This window comes from Rattus norvegicus, chromosome 2 (assembly GCF_021556685.1).
Source record: "Rattus norvegicus strain SHRSP/BbbUtx chromosome 2, alternate assembly SHRSP_T2T, whole genome shotgun sequence".
Taxonomy (NCBI): Eukaryota; Metazoa; Chordata; class Mammalia; order Rodentia; family Muridae; genus Rattus; species Rattus norvegicus.
Window position 1 is genome coordinate 46,427,027 of NC_141535.1, and position 13,964 is coordinate 46,440,990.

General features: G+C 42.7%; 1 protein-coding gene across 1 annotated transcript in view; it reads left to right on the forward strand.

Moving 5' to 3' along the window:
* The window catches only part of Cdc20b (cell division cycle 20B), a 50,170-nt gene that overhangs the window by 19,758 nt on the left and 16,448 nt on the right, over window positions 1–13,964 (forward strand). The window contains 7 exon segments of the mRNA XM_087640456.1: window positions 1,870–1,983; window positions 6,233–6,308; window positions 6,624–6,730; window positions 6,733–6,796; window positions 6,798–6,834; window positions 9,030–9,155; window positions 9,649–9,766. Of these exon segments, the coding sequence (XP_087496582.1) occupies window positions 1,870–1,983; window positions 6,233–6,308; window positions 6,624–6,730; window positions 6,733–6,796; window positions 6,798–6,834; window positions 9,030–9,155; window positions 9,649–9,766 (642 nt within the window).

A 13,964-nucleotide genomic window follows, 5' to 3' on the forward strand; every position in this document is an offset into this window, starting at 1 on the left:
GTATGGAATCCAGCGGCTGCAGAAGCAGTTGAAGGGTTCTCTTTCTCCACACGTTGTCTCTGTCCCTTCCTCCATAACCAGACGAGGGCGTTAGGCATTAGTGTCTCTAGGCTCCCCATCTCGTCCCATCAGGCTTGTTGGTTCTTCAGTCAGGGTCACATGGTCCCAGTGACTGCAGTTTCTCAGTAAGTTTTGAAGGTGGGTAATGTTCGTCCTTCAATATGTGTTAACTGTTTTTGCTCTTCATGTCTCCATATGGCTTAGAATTACCTTATCGATAGCCATAAAATAGCTTGCCGAGTTTGATTGTGATTGCATTGGTCAATCAAACAGTTAGGACTGGCATGCGGACATAGAGAGTGCCCATAGTCTTTTATGTGAAAAACCTTCCTGCAGAGATGCACCAAAGTTTTTTTTTTTTTTCTTTTTTCGGAGCTGGGGACCAAACCCAGGGCCTTGCGCTTGCTAGGCAAGCGCTCTACCACTGAGCTAAATCCCCAACCCCGAGATGCACCAAAGTTTTAAATGTATTTTTCATATACAAATTTTTAAAAAGATTTATTTATTTTATGTATGTGAGCACACTGTATCTGTCTTCAGACACACCAGAAGAGGTCATCGGATTCCATTATAGATGATTGTGAACCATCAGGACCTCCGGAAAAGCAGTCAGTGCCTCTTAACTCCTGAGCTATTTCCTCAGCCCCTCATTTACATATTTTACATGCTTTTTTTGAGATTATACTTAAAACATTTAAATTTTGGGCTTAATAATACAAATACGATTTGTTTTCAATTTTAAATTCTAGTTGATGGCATATAATAATGCAATTGACTTTCATATTAGCTTTATATTCTGCAGCTTTACTCATTAGTTGTAAGAATCTTTTTTGTTGTTCTTCTTATTGATTGATTGGTTGATTTTCTCTCTCTCTCTCTCTCTCTCCACTGTTGGGCTTGAGTCCAAGTCCTTGTACAAGCTAGACAAGCACTCAGTATGAAGTTACATCCTTATCTCAGTTGTTAATGTGCTGGGTATTGATTTTGTTAAATATTTTATAACCTTTTATCAGAAGGCCTGAGTGTTTTCAGTAACTTCAGTCCTGACAGTTGCAGGTGTTCATAGTGAACCCCAAGATGGGCATTTGTGAGTAACAATTAATTGGCTTTCTTGGTATAGTACTGTGAGCCTCCTGGGCTTTTATCAGAAACCATTTAGTCACAGAAACCGCAAGATAACCCTTGTTATCTTGTTTCCTGTTGATATATATATATCATTATCAGTTTGGTAATATGTTGAGGGCTAGAGATGAGAGAATAGTGGCCAGTGGTTTAGACTTGGTGGGGCCTTTTGGTGAAAACTTAGAAGAAATGATAGAAACATGGGCCCAAATAGTCACGGGTAAAATTAGCCAAAAAATGGTAGCTGTATTCTAGTGCAGTAAGATTAAAAAGCTAAGATCAGTAAGTCAATAACTGTTTATGAACAGATAGAGTAGACTTAGATCTTCTAGGTGACCATGGCTGCGTTGGATATGCAGACATACAAAATTCAATTTCTTTAAAAAACCTTAAAGGACAAGATGAATATTCAAAGCCTGACATGGTGCACTGTGTCCCTCATGAGAGCTTCGTCTGAGTTTATGTCTGCCATGTAAGTGCTCTGTTGAAAAGTGCCACTAATAATTCTTAACTCTTATTCAAAGTCCGTACTGAACCCTTCTCTATTTTCTTTCCTCCTGCATTTTTTGGTCACAGTTTTATCAGAGAGTCTACTATCTTTCTCACTCTGTAATCTCTTACCACCCGTGGGAGAAATACCGTATTTGTGGGATCTTAGAGATGTGTAGAGCTGTTTGTTTCCTGCAGGTTGTAGAGATGGGGCTGGAGATGAATTTTACCTTAGGAGATTCAGCGGTGTCCGCCATTCCACATGCCAATCGGAGGTGAAGATTCATCCCCCTGGTCTTCGAAATGACTACTGTGAGTCCCTGCTTAGTTGAGCTGAAATAACAAGACGCAGTCAATGCTCTGACACAGACCTGAAGTCTGATTCCAGAAGAGCCCATGTGTTGCTTCACGTCCACAGAATACACCATGCAACGATACTTAATATAACTGGCATACTTCAGGCACTGCTTTAATGTTTAGGAATGGGTATTGTTGGTGGTAGGACATGAGTATTGTTTCTCACTAATACATCTTTGTTTCCCTAAGTCAGAATGAACTGAACTGATGTTGACCTACTTTTTCTTTATGACCTACATGGATTTCAAATGTAGATATGTCCAATCAGTAAAACAGTCACCTTGGGTGATTTATTTTGGAAGACCGTGCTAATTGACAAACACAGGACAGATTGCCAGCATGCCAATAGTGATATCCAGGCATAAACTGCATCATTGAAGATGGGTGAGACTAGTAAGGGTAGAGGGGAGATGAGAAGGCCGTTGGTGTGGCATGAGCAAAGGCAGAACGTTGGGAGTTACTGATAATGGTAGCAAAGGTTGCCGCTGAGCTACCGGTAGGTAGATACAGGTCGTGGAGAATTCAAGACTCAGTTATGGATATTTAACTTGGGACTTGTTGACTAAGAGAAATTTAAGAAGAACGAAGACAGTTTACACTGTGTGTTACAGTATATGCATACAATATAGAAAACAAAGAATCAAGAGTGGATTCAGTGTTGTCACAAGCTTGTGAAGCAGAGGAAAGCGGTTTGTGGAGGGAAAACTGCTTCAAATGCCTCATGAAAGGAGTTGGTGGGATGGAGCAGCTTTGGCAGACCAGTGACCGTGAAGTTAGTGGTTGAAATAAAGGATGAACTGGCAGGTGGGGAGGACGATGAGCTCCCCTGACGAGGGAGGGGAGCGTCCACAGAGGGACGAGCAGAGGTTGTCGAGATGGAACCAGAGGTGACTTCTCTCTTAGGAGATTCAGCGGTGTCCAGCCCAGCTCTTCCCTTTCCTCCCGGCAACAGTGATTCCCACAGGCCTGCCTTTACCTGCTGCCTAGCTTTTTCTGTTGTAGCTTTTAATATTTTCTTTGTTCTGTACATTTAGTGTTTTACTATGTGGCTGGAGGATTTTCTTTTCTGGTCCAATCGATTTGGTGTTCTGTAAGCTTCTTTATGTTTATAGGCATCTCCTCAGGTTGGGGAAATTTTCTTTTACGAATTTGTTTGAAAATATATTCTAGACTTTGGCGCCTGGAATCTTCTCTTTCTTCTATTTCCATTTTTCTTATGTGTGTCCTTTCCACAGTGTCTCAGATTTCCCCTATGCTTTGTGTCAGGAACTTTTGGGAGTTAACATTTTCTTTGACCAGTGTATCAATTTCTTAAACCGCATCTTCTACGCCTGAGATTCTTTCTCCATCTCTCGCATTCTGTTGGTGATGCTTGTGTCTGTACTTCCTGTTGTCTTCCTAGGTTTTCCATCTCCAGGAATCCCCCCGTTTGTGTTTTCTTTATTGTTTCTATTTCCATTTTCAGATCTTGAACAATTTTATTCATTTCCTTCACCTGTTTGTATTTTCCTTTATTTCTTTAAGGGATTTATTCATTTCCTCTTTAAAGGCCTCTGTCATCTTTATAAGATTGGATGTAAGGTCATTTTCTTGTGCTCTGGTTCGGTTGGGATTCAGGGCTTGCTGTAATAGGACAGCCGGGCTTGGTGGTGCCATGGTGCCCTGGATCTTGTTGATTGTGTTCTCATGCTGGCCTTTGGCCATCTGGTGTTGACTGGATGTTCCTAATGCTGGCAGGACTCCTTGAGAGGCAGGCAGAGCTGTGAGCCTGACAATGGAGCTCATGGGACAGTATGCAGCTCACTTCTACTGACTGTGCACCAGGTGAACCAAGCAGGCAGGGGACTGGTTAGGAAGGGGTCTAACCTGGATGTTCCTGGGGCCCCTCAGAACTCCTCAAGAAGGCAGGCGGCCATGGGCCAGATGATGGAGGTGAGGGGACAGAGTGCAGCAGTAAAACTTGCCAGGGGATGTTTATATTGACCACATCTGTCTTTTTCTTGGCTGTCTTGAGTCCACTGTGGTGGGATTCTAAATCTCACCACCCTGTTCATTGGAACTGCCCTTCTAAATACTTCAACTTGAGACCCCTGATTCATGATTCTTCTGGGTTGCCTGCTACTGTGTCTATTTAAAATGAACACATAAGCATCCTGACTTTATAACCACTCTGTTCTGGCCCTTTGGCTGGTCCCTGGTCCTCTTCTATCTCTTTGTGCTCTAAATGTAGGCTTGCCCAAGGCTCATTTCTTGCATATTTTCTACTTCTGTCCTTCTTTCATGGATCTATTGACTTTTGGACTGGGTGTCTTTATTGTGTGTTTATATTGATTGCTATAGGCATTATATGTTCTCAAGTTACTGTATCTGTCATGTGCTTTACATGACACTGATTGAAAACCCTTCCATTGTATTATAAGAAAATTGGGCTGAAAAGATAACTTAGTAGATAAAGCATTTGTCCTACAAGCTTGAAGACCAGTGTTTGGATCCTAGAACCCATGTAAAATCTAACCAGCCATATTGTTGGCTAGGTGCCTGTGATTCAGCACTTAGGAGGCTGAGATGGGTATTCCCTGGCCAAGCTGGCTAGCTTCACTACCCAGAATTAAAGAGTTCTAGGTTGCACAAGGGACTCAGATTCAATAAAAAAGGGAAAGAATGGAAGAAAACTCTTAATGTCAGTTGAGGTCTCCACAGTTACATAGGTACATTTGAACATGTATCTGCACAAGCACACATACACCACACCTCCCTCTCTCTCTCTCTCTTTCTCTCTCTCTCTCTCTCACACATACACACACACTCACAAAGTAAGTAAAAAAATTATCTTTCTTCATAAGAGGAAAAAATGGTCCTTTGTGTTTGCTCAAATATTTTACTAGTTCTAATGTTCTCCTTAATTCTTAAAGATTTAACTTTTTCATAGTAGTAGGTAGGGTTCCTTGAAAAAATAAAGCCAGTAGAATATAGAGATACTGTAAGAAGGGATTTACTTTATTGCCTTATACAGGCCAGGCAGTCTAATAGTGGGTGTCTGCATACTGACAGGCTGAGAGTCAATAACTGCTCAGTCCACAAGGGTGAAGATCCTAGCAGCCTCAGTCCAAGTGGTGAAGGCCCGAGTAGGGTCTGATGTCAGGGGAGGACGGTAGCAGCATCCATGACACGTGCACTTGGTCAGGAAGAAGAAACAAAGGCAGGCACATGTCGCATGTTCCTTGGATCTCTCTCTGGAAGGTGTCATTCACTGCAAGCCGTTCTTCACTCCTCATTTGGCTTCTCTGTTAACATCCTCACAATACCTAGCTGAGGTGTGTCTTCTAGGTGTTTCTGGATCCTGTTGACAACTACCAAATTCTCTTAAATAACTTCTCTTTATTATGGAGGACTCCTTTTAGCATTTCTTGTTGATCAGATCAACATAGAATTCTGAGTTGGAAGACCTTACTTTTAGCATTTGAAAGATGCTGTTCCGTTGACTCTTGGTTTCTCTCCCTTCTGATGAAAGCTACAGAGTCATTTCAAGCCTCTTTTTTCTGGTTCCAAGATTTGGCTCCAATTATGCCCACATTAGGTCTTTGAGTATCATCCCACAGCTACTCTGCCATTTTAATTTTGCTATTGAGCCCATCTAATGGATATTTTAGGCTTTGTTAAATTTAATGTAAACATTTACATTTATGGATTTATAGCCTGTGCTTTTCTTTTAGAGACTTGTTTTGTAGTTTCTACTTTATCAGTTTTATACTTAAGCTTCTTATCCTTCCTTTAGCTGGCCATTCTTATACCTAGGTTATATTGGGTTTTCATCTAGTGATTGTGTTTTCTCTTTACATTGAATCATATGCGGGGCATTACACATATTATATTGCTTTCCCTTTGAATCCTCTGGAGGATGTTGATGCTTTTGCCTTAGTTAGGGTTAACTCTTAGGCCTGGCCATCTTTGACTTGTGTTTAAAATCTCAGATCCCTTTCTTCAGCCTTGACTGCGTGATCTGAGTTTGTCCCTCATGTATGTGGCTCTGAGTCCAGGCTGAGACTTAAGTAGATGCTTTAAATCTCTGTTCCTTTTTCTCAGCTTTTGCTAGACTACCCAGAGTGTCTTCTTCACTCACACAACTGGCTGCAAAGCAGAGACATGTGAGAGTTCTTGTACTCAGACCAGGAGGACACTTTTCTTTGGCTTACTTCTGTTCAAGATTTCTCCTCACACTTTGACCTCCCAAACTTCCTGTCATTGACCACAGAGATGATGGCTCTGTCCCAGGCTTTGCTGTAGGTGCTGGGTTAGGACAAAGTCACACAAGAAAATAAAAGTGAAACATTCACCCTTTGGGTAGGTAGGTTGAGTCTTCATGCTTTGACTTCCTGACTTAGTTTAACTGTTTTTACTTTTAAGAGTTTTGATTTTGACTTTTTTCAAGAGTTAATAGTTGTTATTAGTGGGAGGAATGTACCACAGAGGGCTTAATCTTTCCAAAGCTTTATTTTGAACTATGCGTTTCTCCATGTTTTCTCATGGTTAGGAGGTAGTGAGGCTTTCTCTCTCTCTTTTTGACACATGAACCTGCCTCTTTATCTCTAATTCAGTGGGTCCAGATTGGGGCGTGTCCATCACTATGATGTTCAGGTGGCCCAGCATCATGTAGGAACCTTTCACCATAAGGAGGCTGAGTGTGCTCTGAAATGGTCACCCAAGTCAGGCTGCTCTCCAGTGGGTGTAATGATGGATTATTGACAATATGGCCCCATAGTCTAGGGCCTGCCACTGAAAGTCATACCTCAGTCCACGGCAGTTAAGGTAAAAAATTTAATGGCTGCCTAGGTTTGCTTTCAGCAGGGAGCAGCAGCTATCTCAGATAAAAGAGAAAATCAGCCAGGCCTGGTGATATAGGCCTGCCACTTAGGTGGCTGAGACAGGAAGATGGGAAATTTGTGTCTGCCTCCATTACAGAGTAGATTCAAGGCCAACAGGTGCAATTTAATGAGATAAAAGGTAAAATGAGAGCTGGGGTTGTTTCATAGTTGTCTAGAATGCACAATGTTCCAGGTTCAATTCTTTGGACACACACACACACACACACACACACACACACACACACACACACACACACACCAACAAAACAACGACAATAAAACACACAGTGAGGAAGACTGCATTACCTTACTATGGAGCAAGCAGGCAAACCCCCAGAAGACACATAGGGTTTAGAGCATTTGCTGCTCTTCCGAAAGACCTGGGTTCAGGTTCCAGAACCCACTAGGGTCTCAATCATCTACAACTCTCTTTCCTGGGATCTAGTACTTCTTCTGACCTCCATGGGCACCAGACACATATACACATACATGCAGGCACAGCATTCATGCATGTAAAATAAAGTAAATAAATCTTACAGAATGAGAAAATGGATGCAAATGTGTAAGAAAAGCTGTAAGTGTACGTAGTTAAAAGGAAGACTAGTTATAAAAACGTTAGAGAAACACAGCATCAGGACACAAGGCAAACTACATAGGATTTATCACACAGAGTCATTTCAAAATTACATTTCACTGGGTATTAAGTTACATGTTAATTTCAAATACCCAGGAATAAAATAGTATGCTTTTTGGTGCTGGTGCTTTAAAAATTTATAATTGTTTGGAAAATTATTATGTCCACAGTTTTGAAATTTGGAATTTATCTAAAGAAATTTGTCAGAAACAAAAGGTGCAGTGTGCAGTGTGTGTGTGTGTGTGTGTGTGTGTGGTGTGTGTGGTGTGTGTGGTGTGTAGTGTATGTGTGTGGTGTGTGTGTGGGGTGTGTGTGTGTGTGGTGTGTGTGGTGTGTGTGTGTGTGTGTGGTGTGTGTGGTGTGTGTGTGGTGTGTGTGGTGTGTGGTGTGTGTGTGTGTGGTGTGTGAGTGTGTGAGACAGCAAATTCTAAATGAAATATAAAACAAACAAAACAACTCATTTCTCTTTAAAAATGTCAGCTAACCCTATACAAACCAAACCCAAAAAATGAGCGCAGTGTTAGGACAGCAGAGACTGATGGAGTGCAGTGAGATTAGTAAAAATGGTAATTCAGGGGCCTGGGGAGATGGCGGAGCAGTAAGAGAGCCTGCTGCTCTTACCGAGGAGCCGCAACACTGCCCACAAGTCCTGTAACTCCAGTTCCAGGAGATCCAACATTTTCTTCCAGCCTCCTCAGGTACATGTGTGTGCACAAACATACGTACCCACGTACACATAAATAAGAGTTAAGAACATTAAAAAATGAGAATGATGCAATGTATGTTAAAACAGAAAGGTTTTATATAATAATCAATAGGAGAACAAATCAGTGTAAACCCAATATTTGCTACTCAGTAAAACACTTTTATGCACAGAAAATAATATGCAAAAGTGAGATTAGGAACTGGGATGATGGACGAGATTTGCAGAGGAATGTCGCTGAAGTAGTTATAAAAGTTCTCTTCAGAAGCTACTTGTCGTCTCGGCTATCAGTGCAGCTGAGATGTTACTCCTGAGTTTTCAGCTGAGTAGAGTCATTTGTGAATACATCGATCTTCTGAGGTGTGTTAGGACTTGAGAGGCCTGCGATTTGAATTGTGCAACTCTCTTTTACTCACCACTCTCTGGAAGACGAGGACTCCAGTGGATAAGCAGAGGCTGCACTTCAGTGAAGACTTGAGAAGAGCCCAGAGTTTGTCCTGCTCAGTGTTCTGCTGGGTGTGGAGCTTGCAGGCTTTCAATTGTGCTGTTTTGTAGGGTTTTTTTCCTATACTAAAAGTACTGACAATTGTTAGAATAGTATAGGGAAATATTCTATTAGGCATCTCCCCTTTCAGCAGTGGCTTCTCGTCCCTAGGGAATACTTTCTGAAGGGTACATTGGCCCTCACCTGGTAGAGTGCTGCAGCTGCAGGCCTCTTGACTTGGGCTACCTGTGCACATCTTTCTCCAGCTCACTTTCCCCAGGGCTCACCTACCTGTGTTATTATTTGGAACATTTATAGGCCATGGAGTGGTGTTCCTGGCAATCTGAGGTCCTTGCCGTTGGAAGAGGAATGGAGGACGGATGCCTACATATTTTGGATGTAAATACTGAGAGGAGCATTCAGACTCCAAGCACACACTCACAGGTAAGTGTCTGGAGTTCGTCTTCACCCCAAATCTATAATCTTATGAAGACAATTTACGATAGAATGTAGGATTGCACCCTTCCTTACTTTCTGAATCCAAAAGGAATTCCAATTCTGTGCTTTTTCTACAATCTCTTAGTTAGTGTGTCCAACGTTAGTCCCGTTTGTACTTCTCTTCCCCTCCCTTCCTCCCTCCATTTCTTCCTTCTCTGCTTTCTCACCATAGTTTGACTCGGAAGCTCATGTGTAGTCTGGCTATCCCTGGCCAGTGAGCACAATTCATTTAAATTTCCTGGCTCATTGTACTGGAGCCTTGTTCTTTGGATGCCTTGTGATAAACTCCCTCAGGATGGATATAATTTCTAAAAATACCAATCTTCGCTGAGGCTGGAGGACAGGAGAACAGAGCAGAATATAGTTGAGAATCAATTTAGGCACATTCACTTTGCATCTGAAGTTGCTAGCATCTGCTGTTTTGTGGTCCTCACTGTAGATTTTTTCCCTCATCTGGCTACCTAAGACAAAGGAGATTGCAACTGGCCAAGGTGCTCCCAAGAATGATGTGGCACTGTGGACCTGCCCCACACTGTTCAGGTACTGTGGGTTCTTTGGTGAGTGAGTGCCACATCCCTCCCTAGCCATGGCACAGTGTACTGCCACCACGTGGGAAGCTCTGATGAGAGACTGGTGCTTTGATTTTTCAACATGAACAGGGAGCCAAATCCTACCCCCACCCCCACCTCAGAGCATAGAGATAAATGTTGTTAAATTTGATCATACTTGTCCCTCTCTTGAAAGTGTCCAGGTTCCTCTTCCCTGAATATGTGTATGCTTTAGTCAGCGGTGATCTTGGGCAGTTTTTCCAGATTTAGCATCATAAATTATTTTGAAGAGACTCTAGCAGTGTGAAGACAGGAGAGCTAGAAGGTAAGACAGTGCTAGGGAGCCACAGAGAAGCAGGAGGCATCCTCTGCAAATACATGTAGTTAGGTAGGGCTAACACCAGACCTTTCTGTGGAGAACTGAGGATTCTGTGTGGCAACCCAACTCCCTTCCCCATCAGAGAGACTTCTGGATCTGCTGAGGATGCATCTCTAGTCGGCTTCACAGCACATTGCTTCTCCCTCTCTCTCTCCCTCCCTCCTTTCCTTCATTCCTTTCTGTAGTCACTGCTGGGGATCCTGGACTTGTGAATGGATTTGTGTTCTGTCCTTGAGCCATGCCCCGAGAGCCAGACTGCTATTCTTTTTCATTTTAGTTCTACAAACTTTTACTGGGGTCTTTCCTGACACAAAGATTCATGATGAGGACAGACAACCCACTCCTGTCCTCAGGGTCTCACTCCTGGAATTATAAAGGAGTTGGTATATCTCCTACCCTGCCCTGGAGATAAAATGCCAACTGAGGCTGAGGAGGGAGCTGATCAGGGGCGTGGTCTGGACCTTGTGCATTTGAAGATATATTCCTGTTCTCCACTCTCCCCTTGGCCCTGCCTTCGACTGATCCCAGGGATTTCTGTGCTCACCCTTTATTCTTACACATCTTGTATGTATCTTATGTTTTATGGGGATGTAGGGAATACCTAGGTGACCTTGTTTTCCTGGAAGCCTATACTTTTGTGTGAGTGTCGCACGCCCAACGTCTCGCCAGCAGGAACGCACGCGCGGACACCAGGATCCTTCTGCAGCAAAGAGTTTATTACATCTTGAAGAGGAGAACCCCGAGCCCCAGAATGGCGCGGCTTATATATACCCCAGCGCGGCGCATCCACACCTGATTGGTCGCTTACCCATGATCTCATAGGCATGCCCCGGAGTGGGCTAAGACCTGGCACAAACACACTCTTGCACATGCGCACACAGCTAGCTTCCTGAAAGGAAGTCGGGCTGGCGCGGTGGAAGCCAGCGCCATCTTGTAATGGTGAATGCTATCCCGGCTTTCCACGTGGGGCGCAGTGGAAGCCAGCGCCATCTTGTGGTGGCGAATGTTATTGCGGCTTTCCACATCTCCCCCTTTTTGTTTTACTAGAATGAGGCTGGTCTAGGCCTCTGCAGTTACGTCCATCTGCTGTGGCTCCTGTCTTAGGTGTTCCTCTATGTCACAGCCTTATCCATCATAGGGTAACCCTATCGCCACCGGGCCCCGTGTCTTAGATTGGTCTGTGCATGAGGAAAGTTGCCCGTCTCTGGATACTGCAGTGCTGTGTGACAGTAACTGCTAAACAACCTAGGGCGAACTCTACAAAAGAGGCCAGTCAGAAAATGAGTTAGTGGGGAAATCATGATCACCCTATCGAGTGCAATGAGGAAACCTCAGAGATGTAGAAGGGCTGATCAAAGAATCATTGAGTCTCTCTCATCCCAGTGCAATGGATCCACAAATCCATGGAGTGCAAGAGTAGAGAACTCAGATGTCGACTAATTTTTGAGGATAGATAACCAAATTTCAGGGGAGGCCCCTTGTTCAATGGCCACAAGTGCTGAGTGATAACGACCTTGTCACGTTTCTGTTGAGATCTGAGTTTGCAAACCAACCATAGCATGAAAACTAATCCACAGCATAGGGCTGCACCAAACAGAGCCACTCCCGATAAGTAGTGGGCACCTCATCTGGTTCTCCTCAGCTGCTACCACCAAGGACCGTAGTCAAGCCACTCCTATAATAAAATTTAGAATTCCCAATTGTTAGCAACTACTCCAGAAAGTTCACCCACTGTGCTTGTCTAACCATAGATTGGGGGAGGGTAACTCCAGACACTGCAGGCACAATGGCTGCAGCAGTAATGGCTGCTACAATAGCAGCGAAAATAACAAGGTCTTTCCCAGGACAGTTCAGGATCAGCCATTCTTTTCTGGAACAACCAGCAGGCAATGGAACCATGTCTGAGATCTGCATAACCAGGGCAGAGTTCCCCAGTCTACAGCAGCTTCATGCAGATGGCATTCCTGTGAAGCTACAGACTGCAAGATGACAACACCAGTTAAGGCAGCAAGAGTCGCCAGGGGAATGAGGGGGGCAGCAACGGCTGGAGTCCAGTCTTCTCCAGCAAGGAGCAGTGCACAGAGGGTCAGAGAGCAGGCCACAGTGGGACGGGACACACGCAGCGGTAACACTGACTGTAGCAACGGCAAAATCTCTGTGATGACAAAAGATGAGGGGGGATCTTCCATCTTCCTCTCCGGGCAGAGGAATGACTCCAGGGACCCGAACCAGGAGAGCTGAATCTCCATGTAACCAGGATCAGCAAGTCTCAGCAACCACTCAGGCAGCTGGCACACTCTTGTAGCATCCTGTAGAAAAAACACAAACATTCCCTCTTCCCCATATAAAATATCTGGACAGGATCATGTCAATACATGGATCTTTCTATTTCACCTAGGCAGAAGTATGTCTAGTTGTAGGGTGCCATAAACACTCAGAGTGTTCCTTGGCACCCAAATTCTAAAATTGAAATAAAAAGAGTATTATTTAATAATTGTATAGCGTACAGGGATAACTCCCCCTTTTTATTTATTAAGATATAAACTGTCTAGTATCATTGTCCTCCCTCGTTAAGGGGTCCAGGCAATCCAGTTTAAATTCTTAAATGGTCTATTAAGGAACAGTACTTAGTGTTCTTAACCACTAAGCCATCTCTCTAGCACTTCACAAACTTTATTTACCTAAACATAAGCATTAATTAGAAATGTCAAAACCTGTAAATATTGTCCAATTTCAGTCTTACTAGAAATCCCTGAGCTGGCAGGGTGAGGCTGGGCATTGAAAATAAGCAACTGGAGTCTTCCTCTTTTCATATCAACTCCATTACCATTTTTAAAGCTAGGTATGAGTCTAAGGTTTAATTTAGTTGTCTGAGCCAGAGCACTGAAAGGACAGTGAGTTGTCAGACAATTGACACTGAAATCATCACTCACTGATTTCATGTAGAAAACTTGCCTCTAGTAAAGCATTAAGTAATTGAAATCAATTGTAAACCACAAGCCACACATTGGCTATCAGTATATGAATTGAAAGCTTGATTTTTAACATTTTAAATATACTAAGTGCATTTCCTATGGGTTGTAAGCACAAATATACAGGAAGTACAAAAGCATGTAAAGAGTAAAATGATCAACTTTGCCTGAAAAATTTGTATATGTAATAGGCCAAATATCAGTATTTTGTAATAACCAATTTGATTGCTGTTTGGAATAAGGTATGTTTTACCAGGTTTCTTTTTAAAATACTTCCATGACTCTAGCCTACAATTCTGTATTAACACAACTGAAGCTTTATCTCTAATGAGGATAACAAAGTTAAGTCCTCTGGTAAGGTGAGGTACTTTGGCAATTAACATATCCTTAGAAGCTTAAAATTAGTTTTAAATATTCTTTTCTGGAGTAGTGTAACAGCTACTCCCCAAATATTAAAGCTCATTTTGAGAGCAAAGGTTTGTAGTAAAAATTTCCATATACACTGAAAGATTTAAGGTTCTAGCTTCTTACATTGAAGAAGCGACAAAATTACATAATATAAGGCTATTAGCCATTCTTTTGTAAAAATTTTTAATGATATCACTTCATAGGCTCTCTAAAATTATAAGCAAGCTCATGAAATGAAAACTCACAATAGCTATGACGTAAACAAATTGTATAAAATCAATCCTCTAAATCTGTCTTGAAATGGCAGTTGGAGTAAGCAAACTGGGTGTAGTGTTCTCACAAGTTCTTTTTTTTTTTTTTGGTTCTTTTTTTTTTTTTTTTTTTTTTCAGAGCTGGGGACCGAACCCAGGGCCTTGTGCTTCCTAGGCAAGCACTCTACCACTGAGCT